The 24,881-nt window shown below is 34.2% G+C and overlaps 1 protein-coding gene across 3 annotated transcripts; it reads right to left on the reverse strand.

The window, feature by feature from the left end:
- Window positions 1-13: 13 nt before the first annotated feature.
- On the reverse strand, window positions 14-24,835 carry LOC128242757 (outer dynein arm-docking complex subunit 2-like). Of its 3 annotated transcripts, none has more exons than XM_052960056.1 (21): window positions 24,777-24,835; window positions 23,135-23,389; window positions 22,693-22,868; window positions 21,672-21,747; window positions 20,756-20,914; window positions 19,943-20,049; window positions 18,517-18,659; window positions 17,933-18,061; window positions 17,444-17,655; window positions 16,136-16,346; window positions 15,579-15,725; window positions 13,951-14,160; window positions 13,343-13,573; window positions 12,982-13,092; window positions 12,365-12,580; window positions 11,703-11,884; window positions 10,067-10,181; window positions 9,710-9,898; window positions 3,400-3,420; window positions 1,624-1,845; window positions 14-599 (listed from the first exon to the last, which is right to left on the reverse strand). In XM_052960056.1, exons 2-21 carry the CDS (start codon window positions 23,359-23,361, stop codon window positions 486-488), a joined length of 3,198 nt encoding a protein of 1,065 aa, XP_052816016.1. In that variant the 5' UTR covers window positions 23,362-23,389; window positions 24,777-24,835; the 3' UTR covers window positions 14-485. The 3 variants fall into 3 exon arrangements, with proteins under 3 accessions (XP_052816016.1, XP_052816015.1, XP_052816017.1); XM_052960055.1 differs by lacking the exon at window positions 3,400-3,420 and adding an exon at window positions 4,615-4,635; XM_052960057.1 differs by lacking the exon at window positions 3,400-3,420.
- Between the last annotated feature and the right edge of the window lie 46 nt (window positions 24,836-24,881).

Here is a 24,881-nt window from a genome sequence, read left to right on the forward strand (position 1 = left end):
GTTCAACTTTTACTGTTTCATTGTTTTATTCTTCAACAAAATTAGGTATACCGGTAGTATAATTTGAACAATCACATTGCTTGTATAAAGAACTCTATCGGGAAAAAATATCACAGTTGTAAAATCATGAAATATATAAACTAAAATGAATACTGGTAACTAAAATTCTGAAACACACTCCTACATAAATTTCAAGATATTAAATAAAATGTGCATATTTAACATATTGCAATATTTGGATGGATATTGATGACACTTTGAATACTTGGTTACACAACTGTTTGTTGGTTCACAAAAATGAGATCTTTATTTTATAACACCATTTGTTTAAATTTAATTGCTATAAACATGAAACAACATACACCGTAATATTTTCTATTTATTCCTTTTTATGTATGTAGCGAAACACTTGAATAAATCAGTTGTAAATGTTTAATAATGTCTCTTTGGTGTATTCAAATTGATGGTGTCATCCCATTTGTTGACTAAGAATATCGCGCCTTCTCATTGGCTAGAGCAAGTCGTCGAATGTTTCCTATGCATCCTGCTGCAGCTTCCTGTAATTCTTCATCATTCGAACCGACCATTTTCATAAGAGGCTGAAAGGACACAAGATAACAATTTATTTAACAAATGCAAGGTACATGTATTTGCTAATTTGTTTTAGAAAACAATATTAAACTTTGCAACAAGCAGTAGCTTAAGGCAAATTACAAATATTGTATATAACAGCAAGATACAATATTATAAGTTAAATGAACTCCTGATAAAAAAAACCCACAATAACTTCTATAAATTAAATCTGAAATATGTCATAACAGGTTAATGAAATGCAGTAGTTGGAATATTTGTTATTTTGAAATATTATTTATAATTATTTTTCAATATTTTGCAATATTTATTATGCAAAAAGATAAATCATAATCATAATGGAGCTTTCACAGAGCTAAGTGAGTTTGTGGGTCTGACTCCTTAATGAATACATTTGTCCATTTTTATTATCAACAGTTTCGCTTTGTTCAGTTGTATTCTATGGTTGAATGTAAATATGTTTGACCATTTATCATTAAAGTGACCACAGGTTGTCCAGTAGCGCAATGTTCAGCTCACTAGATTTTCACTAAGGTGACCTGGGGTTGGTACCCAGCCTTGGGGCAATTGGAGTTAAATTGGTGGTCACTAAGTCAGGGAGGTGAGTGTCTTCACAAAATCAGACCACACTCATCAGAAACATTATGCCAACGCTAGTGACTTAAGTTCAAGCTAATTTATTTTTGTATCCAAAGTTTGTTGTAAAATAAATACAGTTAAAACTTAACGTGAATCCACGTTTTTGCCAGGAGCTTTTATATGTTTCCAAACCATAGAAGAAACATGATTTATCCCCAATCTTACATTTTTGACATAAAAATAGTCAATGATATCCCGAAATTGAGTAAAAAGTCTTGACAACGCGTTGTGTGTTTTTTTACCCATCTTGCAACAAGAGAGTAAGGAAGCAGATTAATAATATTTACAAATTATTGATGGGTAATGTAAATAAAAGTTACCCTATTGTTGCGTCAGTATGTAAAATATACCTATGTAAAAATATCTAACAAGTATCACAAAACCTCCGCTTACCTGGACCACACCAGCTTCGTGCATTGTGATACAATTTTCCGGGTGTTTTGACAACTGGAACAAAGCCCTGGCAGTGGATCTGTGGACATTCTCATCGCTCGACTTGAGGTACCGCACCAGAGGGGCGACTGCACCTTCACGACCAAACGCGACCCGGTTGTTACCCCAGTTGCAGCAACGTGCTATGGCCTCCGCTAGATGTCGCCGTAGTTTATCATCTGTCTGAGAAAACAGAAAAAAATGGGTAGTTTAAAAACTGCTATGTCAATAACAAGTATCTAAAGCAATACTTAATGTAATATTATCTGCTCTAAAACCAATTCTGATATTTCTTCATATATGAACATGGTATATGATAAAAAAGAAACCTTTAACAAATCATATTGCATATAATGTTAATTTGTATTGATCAGTCCATATACTCAATACACAAACAAATGAAATGGTACAACAACAACTTGTATTTATTAAACATATCATTTTGAGGCATTTCCTTTTTATAAGGAGCACAGAATGAAACCTTTTGAATAAAGGGCTGAATATATCAGATCACAAGTTAATTATTAAATTCATGCTGTGAAACTCACTATATTAATTAAAAACTGTTTTTAAAAAAAGTTTTTCTTCGTTGTAACTTAGACAATGTATATCTGAATATCAGTTTAGATATAAGTACATTTATTGTTATCACTGTTTAATCAACCAATCCTATGTTATCAATTAAAAATTCACGGCCTCTAAGTAAGATACCATCATTGTCATACCACTACAAAATGGAAGTTCAAATGATTAAAATAGAAAATACCAGTGTCCACAAAATTAATGTCATAATTTCCCCTTTCCTTATATTGAAAAGTATACACAAATACAAAAGAAGCAGGCAATACTTTTAGAGAAGACACAGAAAATGCTATAATTAGGTACCCCATGACAATAGTAAAGTTTATAAATATTTTGTTTTCGGGATTTATTGAGCATAATGTTTGTTTTTTCTAATATTGATGCCATGGCTGGTGATTCCAAAAAATGGTTATCTTTTCAGCTTATTTTGAATGCAAAACAACATATTCTGCAAATTTCTAAGATCAATTTCCTCACTTAATACAAAAGGGAATAAATTTAACACATCGATACTTTCACGATTTTTTTTTTTTAACCTTATTTGCTCATCAGGCATCCAAATTCATGTGTATTTTCCAATCGGATACCTTACATTTTCAATTCCCTACCAATACATTCACCATGTTCTTATGCCGAATACCAGAAGTACCAAACACCAAGTCCTACCATTCCATAGAGCAAAAAGAAATCAAGTATTTAATTATTTTAGTCTTAAGTAAAGTTTTGTCTGAATATCATTGTTAGACTTAAAACCAGAACCATTTAGTCTGGATTATTGTTAACTAGTCTCAGTGCTCTTAAAAAAATACATTAAAACTTCTTTCCGAAGCAAGAAATTACCAAAAAGATGTCCCAAAAGGAGAAAAATTTAATAGTCTGAACAAATTTGGTAGCAATAAATAAGTTTGGGTCAGGCAGAAAAAGATCCTAGTGTAACGATAGGTAAGAAAACTTGAAACAATCTTTTTATTTTGTTATGCCGTTGTTGTTTAACATGTTGCTTGACATGCTTGTGATCCTGTTAACAAAAGCAACCTTCAGATAAACATTCTGTTAATATGTTTGATGTGTTAATATACCAAGACAGTTTATTGATTGTATGAATAAATTCATTGAGTTAGAGCAAAAGGGTCCAGTCCTAGGAATACCATTTACCTTTTGTGTTGTTTTTCCGTACTAAAACATTGAGGAAATATACACATAAACACAGGTTCACACTATGTACAACACACGGATGAGACTTAGGATGAGATTAAGGATGAGACTTAGGATGAAATTAAGGATGAGACTTAGGATGAGATTTAGAATGAGATTAAGGATGAGACTAAGGATGAGATTACAGATAAGACTTAGGATGAGATTAAGGATAAGACTAAGAATGAGACTTTGGATGAGATTGAGAATGAGACTTAGGACAAGACTTAGGATCAGACTCAAGGATGAGACTAAGAATGAGACTTGGGATGAGACTAAAGATGAGACTTATGATGAGGTTAAGGATTAGACTAAGGATGAGACTTAGGATGCGATAAAGGATGAGACTTCAGATGAGACTTAGGATGAGATTTAGGATGAGACTTAGGATGATTCTTTATGAGTACAAGTATAATTTTAAATATGGAGATTAGCTAGAAACATTTTTAAATACACATTAAGCAGAGTTATTCTATAATATTTACAAGATACACACAAGACTATTTTGATGATTCGATAGTAGTTTAATAGTAAATTATATTTTTATTTTTTTAATGTAAATTTTTATACATTATAACTATGGCTAAATGGACTAGCACCAAAAAGAAATGTCTTTAGATACAGAAATACTTTATATACACCCTCATCCAAACAAATTTGAAGACCTAAGGTCAGCAACCTATTCTTTACTATACAGCTTGTCGTCATCTAGACTAAGTTTATATTAATTCTGTACTTGAATTACATTTATTCAGCTTCAAATTTGGACTACACAGAAAGTCGAGAGGACGGATAGCTGAAAATGTTGTAGTCAAGAACAGCAAAGAAAGTGCCACCATGCCATTGTCTTCAACCAAGTCCTCCAGGAACATACTTTTTTTAGGATATTTTCGTTCATTTTGTGAATATAACGCTTTTATTCTTGACGAAGAAACTTTGACCAAACCAAAACTTAGCCTGTTTTATACAATTTTTTTAATACATTTGTGACTAAAAGGTTATCTTTTTTGGGGATGGATTGGGAAATTACGACTTGGTTTCAAACTTGCATATTATAAATGCCGAGAATCATCAATGCAAGAAAACTAACCCATTTGGTGAAATAGATGGTGAGGCTATAACGTGCAAAAGGTCAAAGAACAAAAATGCCCAGAAGAGAATGTACTGAATTGTTACCTTATCCGATATTCTTCCATACTTAAGGAATTAAGAAATAAGTTATGAAAATAATTGTACCATTAAACACACAATACTCCTTTGAAAAGCAACAAACTGTTCTATAAGGTGAAACTCTAATGAATAAACATTAATTTAAGCAATGATTAAGCATTAAATGTAACACCATAATGTGTAATACTCTATTATACATTAGGCAATGCTCAAGCATAATGGAACATTATAATGATACTGTAATACTCTATTATACATTAGGCAATGCTCAAGCATAATGGAACATTATAATGATACTGTAATACTCTATTATACATTAGGCAATGGTCAAACATAATGGAACATTATAATGATACTGTAATACTCAATTATACATTAGGCAATGCTCAAGCATAATGGAACATTATAATGATACTGTAATACTCAATTATACATTAGGCAATGCTCAAGCATAATGGAACATTATAATGATACTGTAATACTCTATTATACATTAGGCAATGCTCAAGCATAATGGAACATTATAATGATACTGTAATACTCTATTATACATTAGGCAATGCTCAAGCATAATGGAACATTATAATGATACTGTAATACTCTATTATACATTAGGCAATGCTCAAGCATAATGGAACATTATAATGATACTGTAATACTCTATTAAACATTAGGCAATGCTCAAACATAATGGAACATTATAATGATACTGTAATACTCTATTATACATTAGGCAATGCTCAAGCATAATGGAACATTATAATGATACTGTAATACTCTATTATACATTAGGCAATGCTCAAACATAATGGAACATTATAATGATACTGTAATACTCTATTATACATTAGCCAATGCTCAAGCATAATGGAACATTATAATGATACTGTAATACTCTATTATGCATTAGGCAATGACAGAGCATAATGGAACACTATAATGATACTGTAATACTCTATTATACATTAGGCAATGACAGAGCATAATGGAACATTATAATGATACTATAATACTCTATTATACATTAGGCAATGACAGAGCACAATGGAACACTATAATGATTGTGTAGTTTTCTATTATACATTAGGCAATGATGGAGCATAATGGAACATTATCATTAACGTGTAATTCTCTTTTATACATTAGGCAATGGCTGAGCATAATGGAACACTATAACGATGGTGTTATTCTCTATTAAACATTATGCAATGATAAAGCACATTGAAACAAAATAATGTGTACTTCTAATCAATTGTATATTATACAAAGTAATGATTTAGCATAATATAATATGCAAACTTTTACTACTATCATACGTTAAACATCGGCCAAGCTTAATAAATATAGTTCCAAGTCAGCTGTAAACATTATAGCATAATTATCATTTTTAACAATTTATTAGCTATGATTGCATAAAAGAATGAGCAATATGAGATGATTCTATGCAGTCCTCAAAGTACAATTGAAGAGTTTCTTTTGTTTACAAACTTGAGGACAGTGTCCTTTATCAGATATTTATCATAACAAATGTAGATAACATATCTTACATAACGGCAAATGATTCATCTTGTTTGTCATATGTTTATCAGTAATATTAACTATCTCATACTTAAACAGTTACGATGTTCTAACTTAGTGATTTGCATACAGTACATGACTGTGATGTATGAAAAGCCATTATGTACATGTATATCATCATGTTTTGTGAAATGTTACTAAATTGTAAGGTCCAGTGAAATCATTTATATTCGTGGGCTTGACATTTATAAAACAAACAATGATTTAGGTACATGTTCTTACAAGTTGTACACCCAAACCATGAATATTCATGTGAATACATATGTACCTTTTTACATAGACAGTATGATTTCAGAATTAGAGGTAAAATTTTCGTTGTGATCTTGTTTTTGTGAATAAGCCAACCCACAAAATCCACGAAAATTAATGTCCCACGAATATTTATGATTTCACAGTATCTCATACATTAACAGAATGTTCTAACTTAGTCATTTGCATACAGTACATGACGGTGAATATATGAAAGGCAATTACCTAATATGTATTTCATAATGTTATGTGCAGTGTTACTAAATATTTTATAAGGTACAGTTGCAATACTCTGTTGAAATATGAGACAACTTATTTCACACGCACCAATACAGTTACAGCATCTTACAATATCAGTTGGTAAATAGTCTAGTACAATCACATAAATAAGCAGCATCATATTATTGTTTTATTACCATAATTTATTATGAATGTCTTGTTAATTTTATGACCAAGCAAAGGTATGATTTTTGACTGCCAGTGTGTTTTCTACAATAACTCTTGTTAATTAATGTGCATTGTTTGTTTTACGTCTACATTATATTAAATTTCTAGTATGGTTGGTGCCATTAAACACAAGTAGTTTAAGATTTTTTGTTTACAACTTGTTTCAAAGGTTTTGTAGAAAATATTATTTACTAACAAAACATGGAAAAACAACTTGCACCGGCAGCTTGCCGAGCTATTGCTGCAATATGCCACACTTTCCAAGCTTCAGGCATCAAACATACACTAGGATAATGTCACCGAAGCCTTGACATTTGTTATGAACTATAAACATATAATCAGAACCGTTTATTTGCAACTCAGCAAATACGCTTAATTAGCAGAAAGTGGTGTAACAGTTTCAGGAACTTTATCAAAGAGCATTTCTATTAATAGACATGATTTCAATATCACGATAACGAATAATGGACCATTTGGAGCTTGTATTAAGTTCATAGATATTCAACACATTTAGAAAAATCATAAAATGGCTGCTTCTTTCAAGACTTTAGTCATCATAGATGGAACTTAACTGCTTAGCAAAGCTTAAGCAATAAATAAAATATCACTGTTAATACATGGCACAAACAAGCTTATAAATTTTGCATGCCCCTACTCTGTCAAACTTAACTTTTATGGCATCAAAATATTAACATTTTATGAATTTGTGGACTCGGAGCGAGATCGATGTAACTACATAAAAAATTTATGGAGTTAGATCAGTGTTGCACCGAGACCTCAAAATGTCAACTAACGGTAGTCTCCTGCGGTGCTATGCTTTCATTGCTTGTCGAATGCAGAAGTTATCAATCACTTTGTCTTGATGACGGCTTTTCAAATGATTCCTGTTTGTATTACCGTTGGGTCCACACTAAATAATGTAATGCATTTCATTGATCGTTGAAATATGATGTTTATTGTTGCTGATGTAAAATGATAAAACAGCACATCAATAATTCAAAAAGTAAATTCACCAGGTGATTGGATAATTCACTTTAGGCTTAATGACCATTACAGAAAACATATTGACTTCCTGCCTGTACTATATTTTACACATGAAGTGCACTTTTGTCCAACTCAGAATATAATTTATAGACGTGGGTCGATTGTTCAAACCTTCGTTACAGTTAAAACGTTGTTAACCGCATCACTGTAAAATTGGTGAAAAAAGGTGATTTTTTATGTGACATTGCTCATATAATTGGGTGAAACATGTCAAGCTGAAATAGGTGTGAAATATTGCAGATCACAAATGTGTCCATTTTAGTTTAAAGAAAATAAATATTTGATAGTTAATGACGATGACTGTGAGTAGGATATTTGTTAACTATTACAAAGTTCTGAACAATCTGCGGAATGTTAAACAATGATTGTAGTAATAAATGAATATTAATCTTGCAACTTCACTAACACTTCAGCCTTATGTCAATGTCATTTAAGTGTTATGTACTTATGTACTTATATAATATTACACTACAGTATTCATTGAAAATTGCTACTTATACCATCCTTAACTTCCTGGTGCAACAACTTCTTATTATTTGTGCTTCATTTAAAAGGGAAATTTTTCAGTATTAAACAATGGAAAAATTAAACTGGAAGTACATGTATCCTTAACTAGAGATGTCACAGGAGTGATGAATACCCAGGGCTGAATGCTGCCTGGACACAGGAATGGCAAAATATTTCTTTAAAAAGAGGCCATAACAGGACAAACAAAATTAATACCCCCGAATGCTGCCTGGACACAGGAATGGCAATATATTTCTTTAAAAAGAGGCCATTATAAAGTCCAAGGTTATTGTACACTGCATTTCCACTTGTCATGTTTAGCCAATGTGTAATGTTTAATTGTAATTTAGAAGTTATGCTGTTGAAAAAAGTAAGAAAGGGAAATAACTCTGAAGTTAGCTGAAATAGTGTTATTGTTCATGTACACTGCACTTCCTTATTGTGCTTTACCATTGTGTGAAGTTTAATTTAAATCCATCCTGTACGGCAGTAGTTTTCAAGTTTTGCTCAAGACAAGAATGAGTGACAAAGGGCAATAATTCTATAGTGAGCTAAAATAAAGTTATGGCTATTGCATCACTACACTTTCTCTCATTGTGTTTTACCAAAGTATGAAGTTTAATAAAATTCCATCAAGGAGTTTTCAAGTTATGCCCAAGACAAGAAAAATTGCAACAGACTGACCAACTGACCATCCGACAGACAGACCACAGGGTGACTCCAATATCCCACTCAAACTTTGTTTGTCCAGGGTAAAATAAAATTCAAATTGGTGAAATTATAACAGTCTTCCATGAGACTTTCCTCTATGCTTGTTACAACAGTGATATTTGTCTTCAGCACAATTTTACAACAGGGAAATTTGCCTTAAGAACAAGCAAACAAAACTGATTGATTAACCTACTTAAACATCTAGCAACAAAGCTGGAACTTTATAAGCATGATAATGAAATCTGAATTGGTTATGCAACTGTACACTCCTACGCACAGGGTACAGAAGGTAAAAATATCAGCTCTCTATGAGCTTATCAAATATTGCTCTCTCTGAGCCAATTTGTGACCACTGTGAGCAAGAGTGCACAAACAAAACTGCAAAATAATATTGGCAAACAATACAACAGAGAACAAAATAAATCACTTAATTAATGGTCATACTGTTTGAAGAAAGCAAACTATTTCTATCTTCTATCTATTTCTAATGTCGAGTGGAGAAGATTTTGTTCTGGATATGGTCAATAAAAAACTAACCAACATCATAAATACAATCAAAACTTACTGTATTAGTTAATCTTGCCAACATGGGGACAACACCATGATCTGTAATGACAGCGAGATTCTCCTCATCCTTCGCAATGTTGGCGATAGCTGCGCACACACTCGCAAGAACCTCCTTGTGGTCAGACTTCAACAGGCTGACGATGAGTTCCAGACCTCCGACAAATGATCGGACCATCTCTCCTGCATCCTGCAAATAGTAGATTGTTCTTAAAATGATGTTACAAATTTTATGGTTCTGTTTGACAACAGACAGAAAGCTTATTCAGTTAAATCGACTTTGGGAGATTTTACTTATATTGATAAATTTTTCTCTCAAAACTCACATATGTTCTACCTACGAGTACTTTACACTCACCTTAGCATTTTCTATACAAGGACAGATGGCCCATGCCGCACTAGCCTGGACGTCGGGGTTCTGGTTCTTGAGCAATGACCACAGCAATCGTACTCCGTCCAGTCTGTCTATTATACTGAAACAGAAAGAAGCTTGCATAAAACAGTGCAAAATCACATTATATAATGTAATTTCGTAGAAACAAATAGCTACAATATAAATTAATTTTGTGTTTTTTTTTTATGATATCTTTAACCCACTTCAGAGAATATTAGTACTTTTTCATGAACTTAGCATTTCAAGGTTTTGAAGCATGGAATGACAGTGGCTTTAAGTTTAACCTAATCCATCAAGTTCTCACTTCAGAAAGCACACTCGGCTGCTCTAAACAACTTGGCATTTAATTGATGTATCACCAGTAGCTAACTTCTGAAGACGGGGCTTGTACCCCCACAAAGCATCCATGCATCTACAGTTTGTATTTGTTCACTTAAACTGACTAATTATATCGTAGCTTTAAATTACAAATTAAGAATGATGCGTTGACAAACAAAACTCTTTGAAGTGCCAAAAATGACTGTTTGACGCTGATGTCTGGGCAAATGGCAATACGATTACTCTTGTGCTGTTTAACTGATTGACAAGTTTGTTTTAAGTTTTGTAAACAGTAGTAGTATTCTTAAACTGTGCTTAGAGGGAAACTTGTGTATTTAGCACAAGTATTTAGAGGATTTGAAATCTTCACAATATGGCAAGAACAAGCCATTTTATATCATTCTGTGCAATATATGGAGGCTTTTTCAGATACACGTGTTCTACCCTGTGACCTGGCAACCTGTATTTATACAGCAATTTTTAATATTTCTGAAGCCATCAGGTCATTTAATGAACTTATTGCTTTTTAAAGATCAATAGGGAACTTATTTTCAAAGCAAGTTAAAACAAATAGTCCCTGAATTATTATTAGCTTCGATCATATCGTAGCTTAGAAGTGTCTCTTAAATGACAAAAAATAACTGCATAAAGAACCTTATAAATATGAATGTGTATTTACTTTCAGCTCTATAACTAGGACTACTTAAGCATCAGGTTGAAACAGCTAATTTACCAGAAAGGACTGGTTCAAAGAGAACTTCTTTTTGAAGTAGTAAAAAGGTAAAAAGAAATAGTCCCTTCATTTACTACAGCTTTGATCATTTCCTTACATAGATCTATCTCTTATGTTAACCAGCCTCCTTCCTTTCTAAACAGTTGAAGGGAAGTTAGGTCTATCAGTACTTTGATTATGAGGTTATTGTCCTATACACTAAACTCAAACTAGTACAATAGGAAGTATTTTTAAGTACATTGAAAAGAATTATAGATCGCTCTAATTAACATTATCTTGATTATTCTTCCGATTATACGTTCAACTTCCTGACATGCCTTAAATTTAAATAATGACACTTACAAATGATTGACCATTGATTATACACATGTTTACGTTGTTGTTTCTATTTTTAATATTGTCTTGTAGATTACTTAAGTCAAATTTGCTAGGTTCTTCATTCAGGGGTCAGTCCATCTCTATGTCCTACACAGCAAAGTGTTCAATTTGAAACATGATAGAATCACAAATACTAGTGAAAATAAAATTCTTGCAAAAATTGCGGCTTACATCATGTTTTCCTGTTCTTCTGCACACTGTCCCACAGCCTTGGTGACATTGACCAGCAGCGCCTGGTTGGTTCCAGTGAGGAGGTTTACGAGGGGGGAGATTCCTCCGGCCTTACGGATCTGTTGACGGTTCGGTGTCTCCTTTGCCAACTCTCCTAAAGCACCAACTACATTCACAAGGACCTGCAAATAGTAATCATAATGAGTGTTTGGAAATTGGACAAAAACGTAATTGTTTATTGGCAATGTTCGGAGATACCATTTTGGTAAATCTTGATTTACGCAAAATGGAAGGATATTTGATTTCAAGATTCATAATTATGGTATGATAAGAAAAGACATTTTGGATTAAATATTTGGCTAATCACAAAGAGGGACGACAATCCTAGCAAAGTGGATGTGGATAACCCTATAAAGCCATTGACAGAGAGCATTATATAAGTACTATTACTTGTAAACATTTAAAGAACTTATTTAAAATGTTTTGATATACATATATAGAGTTATTAAAAGAGTACATTTTGTAAATGTATGTGATAATCTATATTCGAAATTAACTTTGGAGGCAAATTTTTGTTGTTGACATTAATTCCAAGTTCTCGTTCTAACAAAATGTGCAATTAGTTATCCTCTAAATACATACATATATATATATATACATACCTCCTCAGGCTGATTATTCAACAGCCCCACCAAAAGGTCAATAGCTTTCAGGTCCTGGAACCTCTTCACGTTCTCGGTGCTGATGGCGCACTTCCAGATTGCCCCTGTGGCTGCAGCAAGCAGCTCCTTGTTTTCGCTCATCTGCAGGAGGGCCACCAGGGGGTCAAGGCCGCCGTACTGTCGGACCAAGTCTCGGGTCTCCTTCTCTTCTGCACACTGAAGTGGAAATAGTGTGTGTGTGTGTATACGTAAATAGAAATGTTGATGAACACCCCCCATATTTATTCTTTTTCAATTGATAACTATTTATAAATTTCATAGAATTCACAAAAATTAATGAAGGAACTATAGATACATTACTTGTTTTTTCTTCAAATTTCAATCTAGTTACAAAGAGTTCCAAAATATCATGCAGACTGTTTGAAAAGCATTCCCGCTTGGCTAGATTTTTCTGAGGCTCGAGGTATTTTCACTGATCCCTGGGAGTTCAAGCCAACAGGGTTCAACTGTCTATATATAGATAATATCTAACAATTCCATAAATAAACGACAGTAATACTACTGTTGAGTATTGAGAAAAGCTCAGTTTAGTGCTATCATATTTCGCAATATCTTACCTTGAAGATGGCCGAGGCACAATGCATCTGTAACTCAGGGTCAGCAGACTTCAGATTCTTCACGAGATCCTCGATCATGCCCTCTGTCCTGATGGCCAGCCTGTAGCTTGGCTGCAAATAAAAACATTTATATATTGAAATTAGCAATAATAAGTAATAGTACTTTGTTTGGCCAATCAGCTTTTGTCAACCTTATTTCATTTGGCTTTAAAATTGATAACCGCATTCCCGATACTTGGTTCTTGTGATATTGAGAATAACAATTAATGAAGCAGAGAATAAAAAAAAAAAATAATGTGGTGATGACTAATCAAGAAACTTTAAAGAATTATTTTTTATTAGGCCCGAAGTATGGTCTCACCTCAGAGGCACATTCCTGCAATGTCCCGACCACAGGAATCAGCATATCCTCATGTGTAGACTTCAACAAGCGAGCGAGTAACGGAATGGCCCCGGCCTTCCTCATGGCTTCTTTGTTCTTCTTGCTCTTACTACAGCTCCATAGGGCTTGGGCGCCACATCGAGCCACTTGTACGTCCTTCTTCAACTCTGTCGTCATTTGACCCAGTGGAGGGCAGTCGAGGAGGCCAACCTGAGATAACAATAATTGGTTTGTAGAATTTCAATTCTTATAAAAATGAAAACATATACAGAGGGCTTACCGCAAAATGGTCATCAGTTGAAATAAGTACAAGCCATTATACCCTCTACTGGCAAAATGCTTTCTGCTTTGTTTAAATTAGGATTTAATACAGCAGTGGTTGTTTAATATTTTGATGCCAGCATAATGGTACTCAAAATTCAGGGTTGTTCATATAAACCCCAATGACTTCTACTGTTTTGTGGTTACCAGCTTGGAGCCAATCCGAATTTAAAATAAATAAGCATTAATCATGCTAAAAAACTTGACCCTTTCTGAAACCATCACAATAAGCAAAGTTAAAGATATCAAGAGTAAGAACAACGTACCAGTTTCTTGATACCTCCATGCTGCCTAACAGTACGTCTAGCACGTCTGAACTTGGCCACATTAGCGATGGTCTCAGCAGCGAGACATTTCAGATCCTTGTCCATGTCACGCAGGATCTTCACCATGGTCTGCAAGCCCCCGAGATCGGCGATGGCACGACGGATCTGGATGTTACGGGATATCTCCTTAAGGATTTTAAGGGACCCAATCTGGAATATAGAATAAAAGTCTTGTAAACATCTTCTATTTCTTATAAGCACATGCACAGTTAAATGGTAATTTCAATAAACTGGGAATTATTTTACAAGTAATCCAAAAATTGGATGTGTCACCCATCGGAAGCACCCATAATTGTTCTAGAAAAGATTGCCATGGTACTGACATTTAACCTTTTGATTCCAAAATCATTCGAAGTCATCTAATGACCATGACCAATGTCAATCATAAATTGAAGGCTCTATACAAAGTTGTTCAAAAGTGACCTATTGACCCAAATATCAATGCGGGTCATCAGATAACTGACCTTGAACAATGTGCATACCAAGTTTGATGACTCTACACAAAGAAGTTCCAAAGTTATTGATCAGAAATGAAAGTGTGATGCTGTCAATTGAAAAACTAATCCCCATATGTTTTCAATGTTTGGCAGGTGACACAACCAAAAGGCTTCAATTGCAAAAAGTTAGTTCATGGTGTCCCGATATAAGGCAGAATCAAGTATATAAAAGGGGACACAACTTTATTAACTACAAACCATTGGACCCTCTTATCAATGCATGTATTGTACAATCACTTTTTTGGTAATTCCTAGCATTAATATATATTTCATTTTAAATAAATGGTTTGATTGGTCACATCAGACACAGCTTTGAAAGTGCAAATAATGCTTTAAATTCTGTTTGAGCAAAGGGCAGTAACTGTGGTTGTCTGGTTACCTTCTTGGAATACAGAATTATCTCCCTTAAATTAACTACAGAATAATGGACCCCTTTATCAACGATCCCTTTTTTGGTAATTCCTAGTATTAATTTATTATTTAATTCATAATAAATGGTTTGATTGGTCACATGAGACACAGCTTGTTTCAATGCGCAAATAATGCTTTCAATTCCATTTGGGATTTCAATGCAAATTTAATGAAAAATCTTGATTGATAGTTTGAGGTGCGCTCATCATTAAAACCACCAAGGTTGATACATCTTCCATGAGAAGAGAGAAGTGAGGAGGCATATGAGCTGAAGAAGGGGAAATACCAAGACTTGGTAAACACTTGTAGAGAGAGGGGTAAGAAGATGTGGATCTTCGCAGTGGAAGTTGGATGTAGAAAATTTACATCACTGTCAGTGGGCATCAAGGGATGAGTCAGAAAGAATCGCCATCCATGCTCTTGGGAGAGTTGCATAGAGAGCGTCCAGTTGGCTCTAGCTACGATGCAGTGAACCAACTAAGAAGCCAACATTGACGAGGAAGCGACTGATCACGACTTCCTGCCCCACCATCTAGAGGGTGTACTAAGATAAGGGGCGAAACACCCACTGACAGATGGGCACTCAGCTGAGGAAATCTCTGTTAAGCAGAAAATCTTTTTTCTTCCCATCATTCATTCCATCATCACAGAAGGCTTTACCTTGCACTTGATTTCTTCTGTATCTAGTAGATTGATAAGGACCTCCAGACCTCCAACGTCACGAATGGCCAGCTGACATGTCTCCTGTGCCAGGTTAAAATCCCTCATTGAGCAAAGGGCAATAATTGTAGCTGTCTGGTTACCTCCCTGAAATACAGATTTATCTCCCTTAGATAAACTTTTTTCTTTTCTTTTTAGAATTAGTCCTATATAATTAATCATAAGTAAATATAGTCAAAAATATGTTGTATTATACCTTTAAGACTTTGTCTGTTATCTATAACCACACAACCTAAATAGACCTCAAGGTACCTGACTTAGATTTCTTATTTGGCCACTCCGTACATTGTTGGTCACCGTAGATTGCCTAAATTTTGTGAAGGTTTAATCTTTTTATTGTCAGGATCAATTAGGATTAATTCAAAACCCCTAAACATAAATTTATTGACATATATGCCTATAATAAAATATATTACGGCAATGATCTTAAAACATTGCAAATCGGTATGTAATGTAACTTTACAGAAATGTACCCACTTTTAAAAAAACTGACAAACCTTCAAATATTTAACAAGTTTCTGTATCTGCCAGTACTCTGAGGGCAGGTCTGCGTTGGTCTCGCTACGTCGCTCCACGGCTTCCTCCTCCTCTTCACTCTCTGAAGAGCTCTCGCTGAAACTATCTTCGGCATCTGTGGGTGTTTTTGTGCGGAGTCGTGACGGTGCCTGCTTCTTCTTTGTGGCAAGCTTCTTGTCTTTATCCTTGTCACTAGAATGGTTACACACCTTCATTAGATTTAATAATAATATCATGTTTCTTTTGTTTTTTCATTATAGGGATTATCAAGAGTGACATGATGCCGGGCTTCCGTTAGAGGAAAGTTAAGTTTGGAAGTCTATAACTCCCTAGAAATGGCTTAAAACTTCCAAAATTGATTACTTGGAAGTACAAAAACTTCCATAATTCTGAAGAAAACTTCCAAAGTTGAAAGGTTGGAAGTTCAAATTATCAAAACCTGGTGTCAATATTACTTTTGTGGTCACAATATCAATGAAGTAAAGTGAACTTTTACAATATAAATCTGTGAATTTGGCAAGTTTAAGATGCAATTATTTTTTTTAAGGTTTGAGTTGAAAAAAGTGGAAAAAATTTATTGCAAACGGAAGACTTAAAAACTTCCAAATTTCTTTGAGAAACTTCCAATATTGATGGAAATGAAATTAATACTTCCGGTTTCAAATTCTTAATGGAAGCCCTGATGATGCCGAACCACCTGATATAAATATTCATAAATGTTAAACCATTGGTGAGGTTTACTAGTTACGTGATTACCAAGAAAACACAAATGCATGTTGAATGGGATTCAATATATTATTTGTTTACCAAAGAAGGTAACTATCGAGGGTGGTCTTAATCTGATTTAGCATCATGTCATTTCATCAGCTGTTAATATATGTATACTAAAAAAACAAGGTCCAATTTTCTAGAACAATACTTAGTCCCTTCTAACAGGATCAAGCACACTATTATCTTTATGGTGTAATTTGTGTAACATTCTCATTTTGAAGAAATCTTAGCCTGTTGAAAGAAATTACCTTTAAAATAATTACCAGTACAATGAACTATTTTTATTTTGTAAAAATCAAGTTCAAGTATGGTAAGTAATTTGGCTAACTTAAGAATGAATATTCATCCAATCAAATTCCATCTTTTATTTACCCCTCTACTAATCATGATTATTCATTAATATCCATCCAATTAAATTCCCTCTTTTATTAAACCCTCTACTAATCATGAATTTTTATTATTATCCATCCAATCAAATTCGATGTTCTATTTACCCCGAGGTTACTACTAATACCCACTCTTCTTTATATTCCTCCAATCCAAGTGCCTTCCATCTCGTTGACGGTTCCAACTTCTTCGTCTTTTTTTGTGTCTTGCTCTTTTCTTTACTGGAATCTTTTGTCTGTTCCCTGCCGTATGACTTTTCCATGTGTTTTTCACGATAATCATCATCGTCTCTGTCTACTTTTTCGATCTTCTGGACTGCCATTGCGTCATCTTTGTCCTTGGCCTTGAAGTAAATGTTTATTTATATCAAAACATGCAAGCATTAAAACGAAATTACATAAATAGTGAAATTCATAAATGGGAATTGAAATCTGATTCCAACCAATATTCATGAATCAATCAGAAATATCATCATTGTAATTGATGTGATACATCCGGAAAGTAAGATTCACATTGTACACAACAATGTCAATTTTATGGACATGTTTGACAATTTTCTTATTTTTTTGTAATTGTATCATTGGGTATCTAGTCCCTTTAAGGTGCTATCAGTATTGTACCTTGAGAGCAAATTCCTGGTTCTCAATCATCTCAGCAAACTTTGGACTCTTCTCCTTCAGCAGTGTAACCAGCTCACGGTACGAATCTCCCTGCTTTGTGTAGTTCAGCTCTCCAGCATTGTTAGGGCCCTGGAATGGAGATTATTTGGTATGAGATGACTGGCTAAAGTAACTGTTAAGAATCACTTTAAAAATGAAAGTTTTATCAGTTCATGATAAGCTCTACTCTTTTTGTGGCATCTTATAAGCATGGCAGACATTTCAGGGTTATTTGTTTCACGTTGTTCACCACATACGTATTGCTGTTGTCATACTTTCGTTTCCAAACATGAACTTGGTGAAGGGTCTTCAAACTTGGTTTGTGCATTGGTCATGGTCAGTAGATGACCCCCGTTTCTCATGGTGATCTTTACTAGAAAAATCGTGGGCACAACCAATTTGGGACACATCCAAATCGCATCTACCGTATACGCCATCAAACGCTACCGATATTTGAGTGCATTAAACAAATGTTGGCAAATTGTTCATTATGTTATGAACTAAATATATTTTTTATGAAAGTCATACAAGACAGAAATGCTTACACTATTGCAGAAGTATCCGCTGGTGTTGGCAGTGACAAAGATCAAGTCTCCATCGTGTGGTTTCGCCTCGATGTAGCAGATATCTCCGTGGAGCTGGCGCCATGGTTGTGCTCGACATCCATTCTTGAATACATATCTGTCCCCTGGTAAGAGAATTGTAATCAAGGCTTATTTAACAAAATAAATATTTCATGAATGATTAGGAGAGAATACACACCATGGCATAGTCTGTTAATAAAATATTTCCATGACCGATTGTTTGTTCAGGATATCAGGAGTATTACTAATAACTATGATTTAACCGCAAATTTTAAAAATTAAATGGTCAAAATTTAACACATTTCACAACACCTTTTTTAAATTATAGTTTAAATTTAAGCTTAAGTTTAAGATTAAGTTAAATTCGAGACAATGGGCCTATTGTTCTAAAGGAAAATTTGATGACGTGCTCACATACTTGAATATAAACAAGTACAGCTTAAACAGCTGTCCAGTGGTCGAAATTAGCACAAGCCCGCAAGCTCTGCACTGGTAAAATGTCTTTCAGGCTTGCTCAAATTCAGAATTTTATATAGCAGGGCTTGTTAAAATTTTTAATGCCAAGCAATAGTATAAGAATTGGGACTTGTTCATCCAAATGTCTAATTTCGATGACTGGCTGTCTCAGATCTAATTTAAATACAGCAGAACAGTGTAGTTAACAACTATGAAGTTAACAATGTTTTAACTTTAACAAAGTTCTGAACAATCAGCCCAATATGTGACACATTTGTAGACTAAATGCCTGTGGGAAGCGGATGCGTATTTAAATGATAAAGAACCAATACATACTTCTGTAAATGTCATTTATTAATCATTTAAAATGATGTCTTTTATATTTAATAATTTTTCTTTGCCCCAGAATATTCAAAGACGTGTTTCTGCTCATCACAGCAAAGTCAATATTCGTGTTTATTGTCTGATGTCATATGTATAACATTCATAAATATATAAAGCTATGTTTAGCTTTTACAGAAAAAAAATATTTAAGAATATTAAGATTAAGGATTTTAGGATCAACTTTATTGAAGTTTGATTCACACATGAACAGACAATTTCCTTAGGCTGAAAACCAGATGATTCAAGGACATTTTTCTCCTCATCTTAGCCGGACAGGATTTTGAGAATGTTAAAGACTAAGGATTTCATGAGATCTACCTTATCCAGTGGTCAAAATTAACACAAGCCCGCAAGACCTGATCTGGTAAAATGCCTTGCGGGCTTGCTCAAATTCTGAATTTTATATAGCAGGGCTTGTTAAAAAATTTGATGCTTAACAATAGTTTAAGAATTCGGGCTTGTTCATTCAAAAGCCTAATTTCGATGACTGATTATCCTTTCTGAAATCTGAATCAGAGTTAATGAACCAAACAATTTCATTGCTTACCCCAAAAGTCAATGGATTCCAGGACATGTTTTTCCTCATCTCTGCCGGAGAGCTGTTTGAGAATGTTCACTTCTCCGTCAACCATGGCTGGTGTGAGTCGGACATCTCTGAAACACACAAATATTGAAACATTTCACTATTTGTTTTATTCAATCTATTAGTTTTAAAACTCATTCATTTACATTTGGACACAATCAAACAAAACTCAATATGTCATTTTGCTTTATTGTTTGGAACTAAAAATTTTATATACACACACCTATCGGTAGTTATTGTCCTTAGAATATAATTAGAATTATTGCCTGCATATACTACACTGTATTTATCACTTGCACGGGATTTTCATACGCAAATTTATTATATTTTTTTTTTATCTTATCTTGAAAATATATAAAGTTGTGATTTATTGGATTGACTGTTGAAACTACTGCTTGTCCAGCTAGTTAATATTGTAGTAATGTTTTAGTTTGTAGTTTTTGCGCCTTTTTGATGAAGGAAATCCACAGGGGACTTAATTCTAATTCAACAAAGGGGGACAATAACTTTCAAGCAGCTAGTTAACATTGTACTGCTGGTTTACTTAGTGGTTTCTGTGCCTGGTTGGCGAAGGCGGCAATCCACAGGGGACCTAATTCTGATTCAACGAAGGGGGACAACTAACTTTGTGATCTGTCGGATGGACACTAGCAGAAACTATTAGTCCAATCTGTTAATCTAAAGCTGCAGCTACTTTAAAAGCTACTGTACTTTCCTATTAAGTTTTAAAAAAATTCAGGGGACATAATCCTGGTTCAACAAAGGGGGACAACTAACCTTGTAATCTGTTGGATGGACTCTTGCAGTAACTGTTGGTCCAATCTGTTAATCTGTAGCTGTAGTTTGAGCTGAAGTTTCTTTTCTTCAATATCCTTGTGGTCAGCACCTTCTGTTTTAGCCAGCTGTTCCATCTCCTTTGTGATCTCTTCAATGAATCTGAAGAAATACCAGAGCCACATATTTAGTTTCAAAGTATGCTTGTAAGCATAAATACATAAACAAACGGTAATAGAAGTCTTATGGTAAAGGCCTACCCTCTCACCCAAGAGGTTGCGGGTTCTCACTCAACCAGGGAAGGTGTTGTCTTGTGGTTAAGGTTTCCGCCTCTCACACACAGTTTGAGGGGTTTTATAACCCCTTGGGTATTTTCTCATTGCATCTTAAAAAGGATGGCAGTACTTGTTTCTACTCATGAAACAGACTCCAGAGTGATTTATTTTTTTTTCCACTTAAGCTGTCTTCAAAATCAAGATAAAATCATAAAAAAATAAGTATAAACTAATATTTGAGTGTGTTAGGTAATTCTGAATCTCTAGTGACTGACATCAAAATGTCATCAATACAAACAGGAACAATACGAAGTAAACCTATTAAAATAGTACATATCATTATTTTGAAGCCAAACTTTTATATATGTCATATACAAACGATGAAACTTCTAGTCACATGACTTTTTTAAAGTGTACATTGTACTATTTTTATTATTTTCCAGTTGACAAATGTAAAAAAAATAGGGATTGGAAATCTGAACAAAACCATAAACAATGATCAAAATAACTGGAATGGTTATTTAAATCAATCATCATAATCAAAACTGAAAAGACCCATGAGACAGAGTTTATATATATTAAAGGTTATGCTACTAAGAGGAATTCCAGTTTTTCACTAACAATTGCAAGTTTCATTGATATACCTGTAAATGGAATTATCGTCTCCCTCAACTGTTGCAAATCTGTCACCCAGCATCTTTGCCCCGGGGTCACGGTTGGCTGAAAAAAAAATGAAGAAGTTGAGATAACAGACTAGATTATCAAAGATTTGATAGTTTTGAAGGAATATCAAGTAAATGAATCAATGCTATAATGCTGACCATTAAGATGCCGTTTCATCAAAATTTCCTTGGAGCAATATCATATAGTAAAGTTCTAATGATAAAAGTCCCTCATACATAAGGTACCCAATTTTGCCTAAGGATTCTTGATGGAGTGGAGCCCCCCCCCCCCCCCCAGGGCCCCATTTCAATAAGATATCTTAGTCATAAACCTCATGCTGCTTAAGAGTACTAGGGTTCAACATTAAAGCTACAGGCAGAATCTATGCGATAAATGTCATTATGATATTTTTTATCAAAACGCAGATTAGGCCAAAAAAAGAGTAACGCCTACAAAATTATGACCTTATGCAAAACAATCTTTATTGAAACGAGCAGCCTTTACATGGAATTTTTTATTATGTCAATTCCACTCACAAAAAGCACAATGGACAAATTCAGATAATTAACAAATCTTTAGCTTTACATTCAAATCCATAATCGAACATTACAGTCCAATTGTTCAAAACTCTTGTTTACTTAAAGTGCAACTTAACTTAAAGGTTTACTGTCTTGTCACTAATTAACCATCAATGTCAACTAGCTATCGTTGCAAAAATGTTTGTATTGATGACATTTTGCAACGTTGAAGCTATGCTGTTGTTTGAATATATCTCAACATAATCATTAATATCTAACGTTGATGTAAGCATAAAGCTCACTGTTAATATTCAATATTCCTTTCTATCAATTTTCTGTTTGCAAGCCACAAACCACTTCAAAATAGCATCATCCCATTGCAGTTAACAGCATTTTACCAAAAAGCAGAGATATAAGCAATAATTTTAAATGGAAAGAGTTTTAAAAATTCCACCCTATCAAGCCGAACAAAGACTGTTATCACCTTCAAGACAGCTGCGGACCTCCATGAGTTTCTGATCTCCGGCCATTCTCAGCACATTCTCACAAAACTCAAGTGACATGATGGACACAGAGTATTCGTTACTTCCAGTTTTGTGCAGTGTCAGCATTGGGGTGCCATCTTTTTCACTGGTCTGGGAGGAAACCACATCTTCTCCTCTGTTATTGTAAAAATACATATATATTATTCTTAATCAATGATAGAAATGTATCTTCATGCCCTTTTGAAAGAACTTATAGTAAGTAATTCTGTTAAACTGTATCAATTGCTTTACATAACTAATAAGTAATACAAAAAGATGTTGAGACCAGCAAAAAAATAAAAATCATATGAATTCAATAACTTCAATCACAGTCAATTTTAAACAACTTTAACTTAGGTGCACATTAAATTAACATAATATATAAAAAAAAACTGTTCATACTTTTCCTGGAAGCCTCCCTGAAGCTTATCAGGTCTCAAACTGGTCTTCCATGTGAGGGCTGACTTGAACACAAGCTTCAGTTCCTCAGGATACTTTGCCCCAAATCCCTCCAACCAGGTCATTACAGAGTTGAGAAGATCTTCATTAAGTTTTGTAAACTCCAGTTTACCACCGGAGCCCCCCTTTGCAGAGGTCCATTGGGCCGCACGGGCCAGCGCTTGTCCCATGTTTTATTTTATTTTTATCAGGTGTTATCTGTAAAAAATACCAAACTCATTTTGAAACATCATTGTTAAATTATATCTCAGTTCTACAAAACAAAATTAGCTGTATACACCATTAGAATAGGTCTTCATGATATTAAAGTAAACCTGGAAGAATGTGTGTCAGGAATGTGGCTTGAACCCACAACTGCCTGAAGATTAGCACGGCGCTCAAACCAACTAAGCTTATGTGGGCTTCTGTTTCTTACCCACTCCTCCCCCATTTACCTTTTTATACGCCACAAAGGCACTCCTGCCATTTACCCCTGCCACCATTTAACCTGGGAGGATAATTGCACGGTGTGGGACGCAAACCCAACACTGCCGTAACACTAGCACGGCGCTCTTACCAACTGAGGTAACCGGTAAGCTGGCTCTTTCCCATACACACACTGCAATATGTAGCTACAGAAAATTTGACAAATCCTCGACTTTCATTGGCCTACAAATAAGTGCAAACACCAATTACATCTGTCATGTACAGTGCCGAGTACAGGGCTCAATCCTATAACCACCTAAACATGATGGTCTAGCTACTGATAAAGTGAGCTAACCTCAGGTGGAACAGCCTGCCTTTTCTTACAAACACTCAATATACTCTTCTAACACTACAACATTAGACATCATCAATGCACTTCTGCCTTGTGGTTTGATTCTAGCCACAATAATGCGCGTATAGGGATCATTTTTTAACATTTAGACATTTATTTTGTTCCCACAAGTCGACTGATTCATACCAATGTAAAATATATTCTTCAACTGTAACACCACAATATTCAACACTGCATTGTTAAATAAAAACACAAAAGTTACATAAATTATTTTGAGCCAATACCTTTCTCTTGTTACACTTACACTGAAGAGTTTTATGAAACACAAATTCAGATCAATCTGTCAACAAAGCATCGCCATTTTCTAACTATCTAGCAGGTGCCTTTATCTTTCCGCTCAATATGCTTAGGGCTGGGATCTGTCATTCTTGGCTAGGAAAACAACAGTGGGATATGGACATGTATAGTCCCCAAAACAAAAATTGTCAAAGACTCTGCAGCGGCTGTATATATATATATGGACTAGTTGATTCCTGACAACATTAAACTAAACCTGTCAGAAAAAAGGCAACCCAGTACAGTGCAATAAGTTAAGATGCTAGAATGCTAAAATGGAACTTTACTGCTTGGGCTTCTGGGCTGCTTTTCCAGGATTACTTCAGAACCTTTAATTGAATGCTTGATTTGTGTTCTTTAATATGAATTTTCAAAACCTACATATTGTTTTCGGTAATAAAATTAATGTATTGCTTTTTAATGTAATCAATTTAAAATATAAAATTTGAATAGATTAGCAAAGACGAAGAAATATTTAAATGTTGTACAAACCTTTCAAAACAAATTCAATCTGACTCCAGAAAGTGTGTACATTGGTTGCTATGATCTTGTGCGCATGCGCAACAATAATGGTTACGGAATACCATTTTAAATATA

The sequence above is a fragment of the Mya arenaria genome, chromosome 8 (genome assembly GCF_026914265.1).
Source record: "Mya arenaria isolate MELC-2E11 chromosome 8, ASM2691426v1".
In the NCBI taxonomy this organism is placed as follows: domain Eukaryota; kingdom Metazoa; phylum Mollusca; class Bivalvia; order Myida; family Myidae; genus Mya; species Mya arenaria.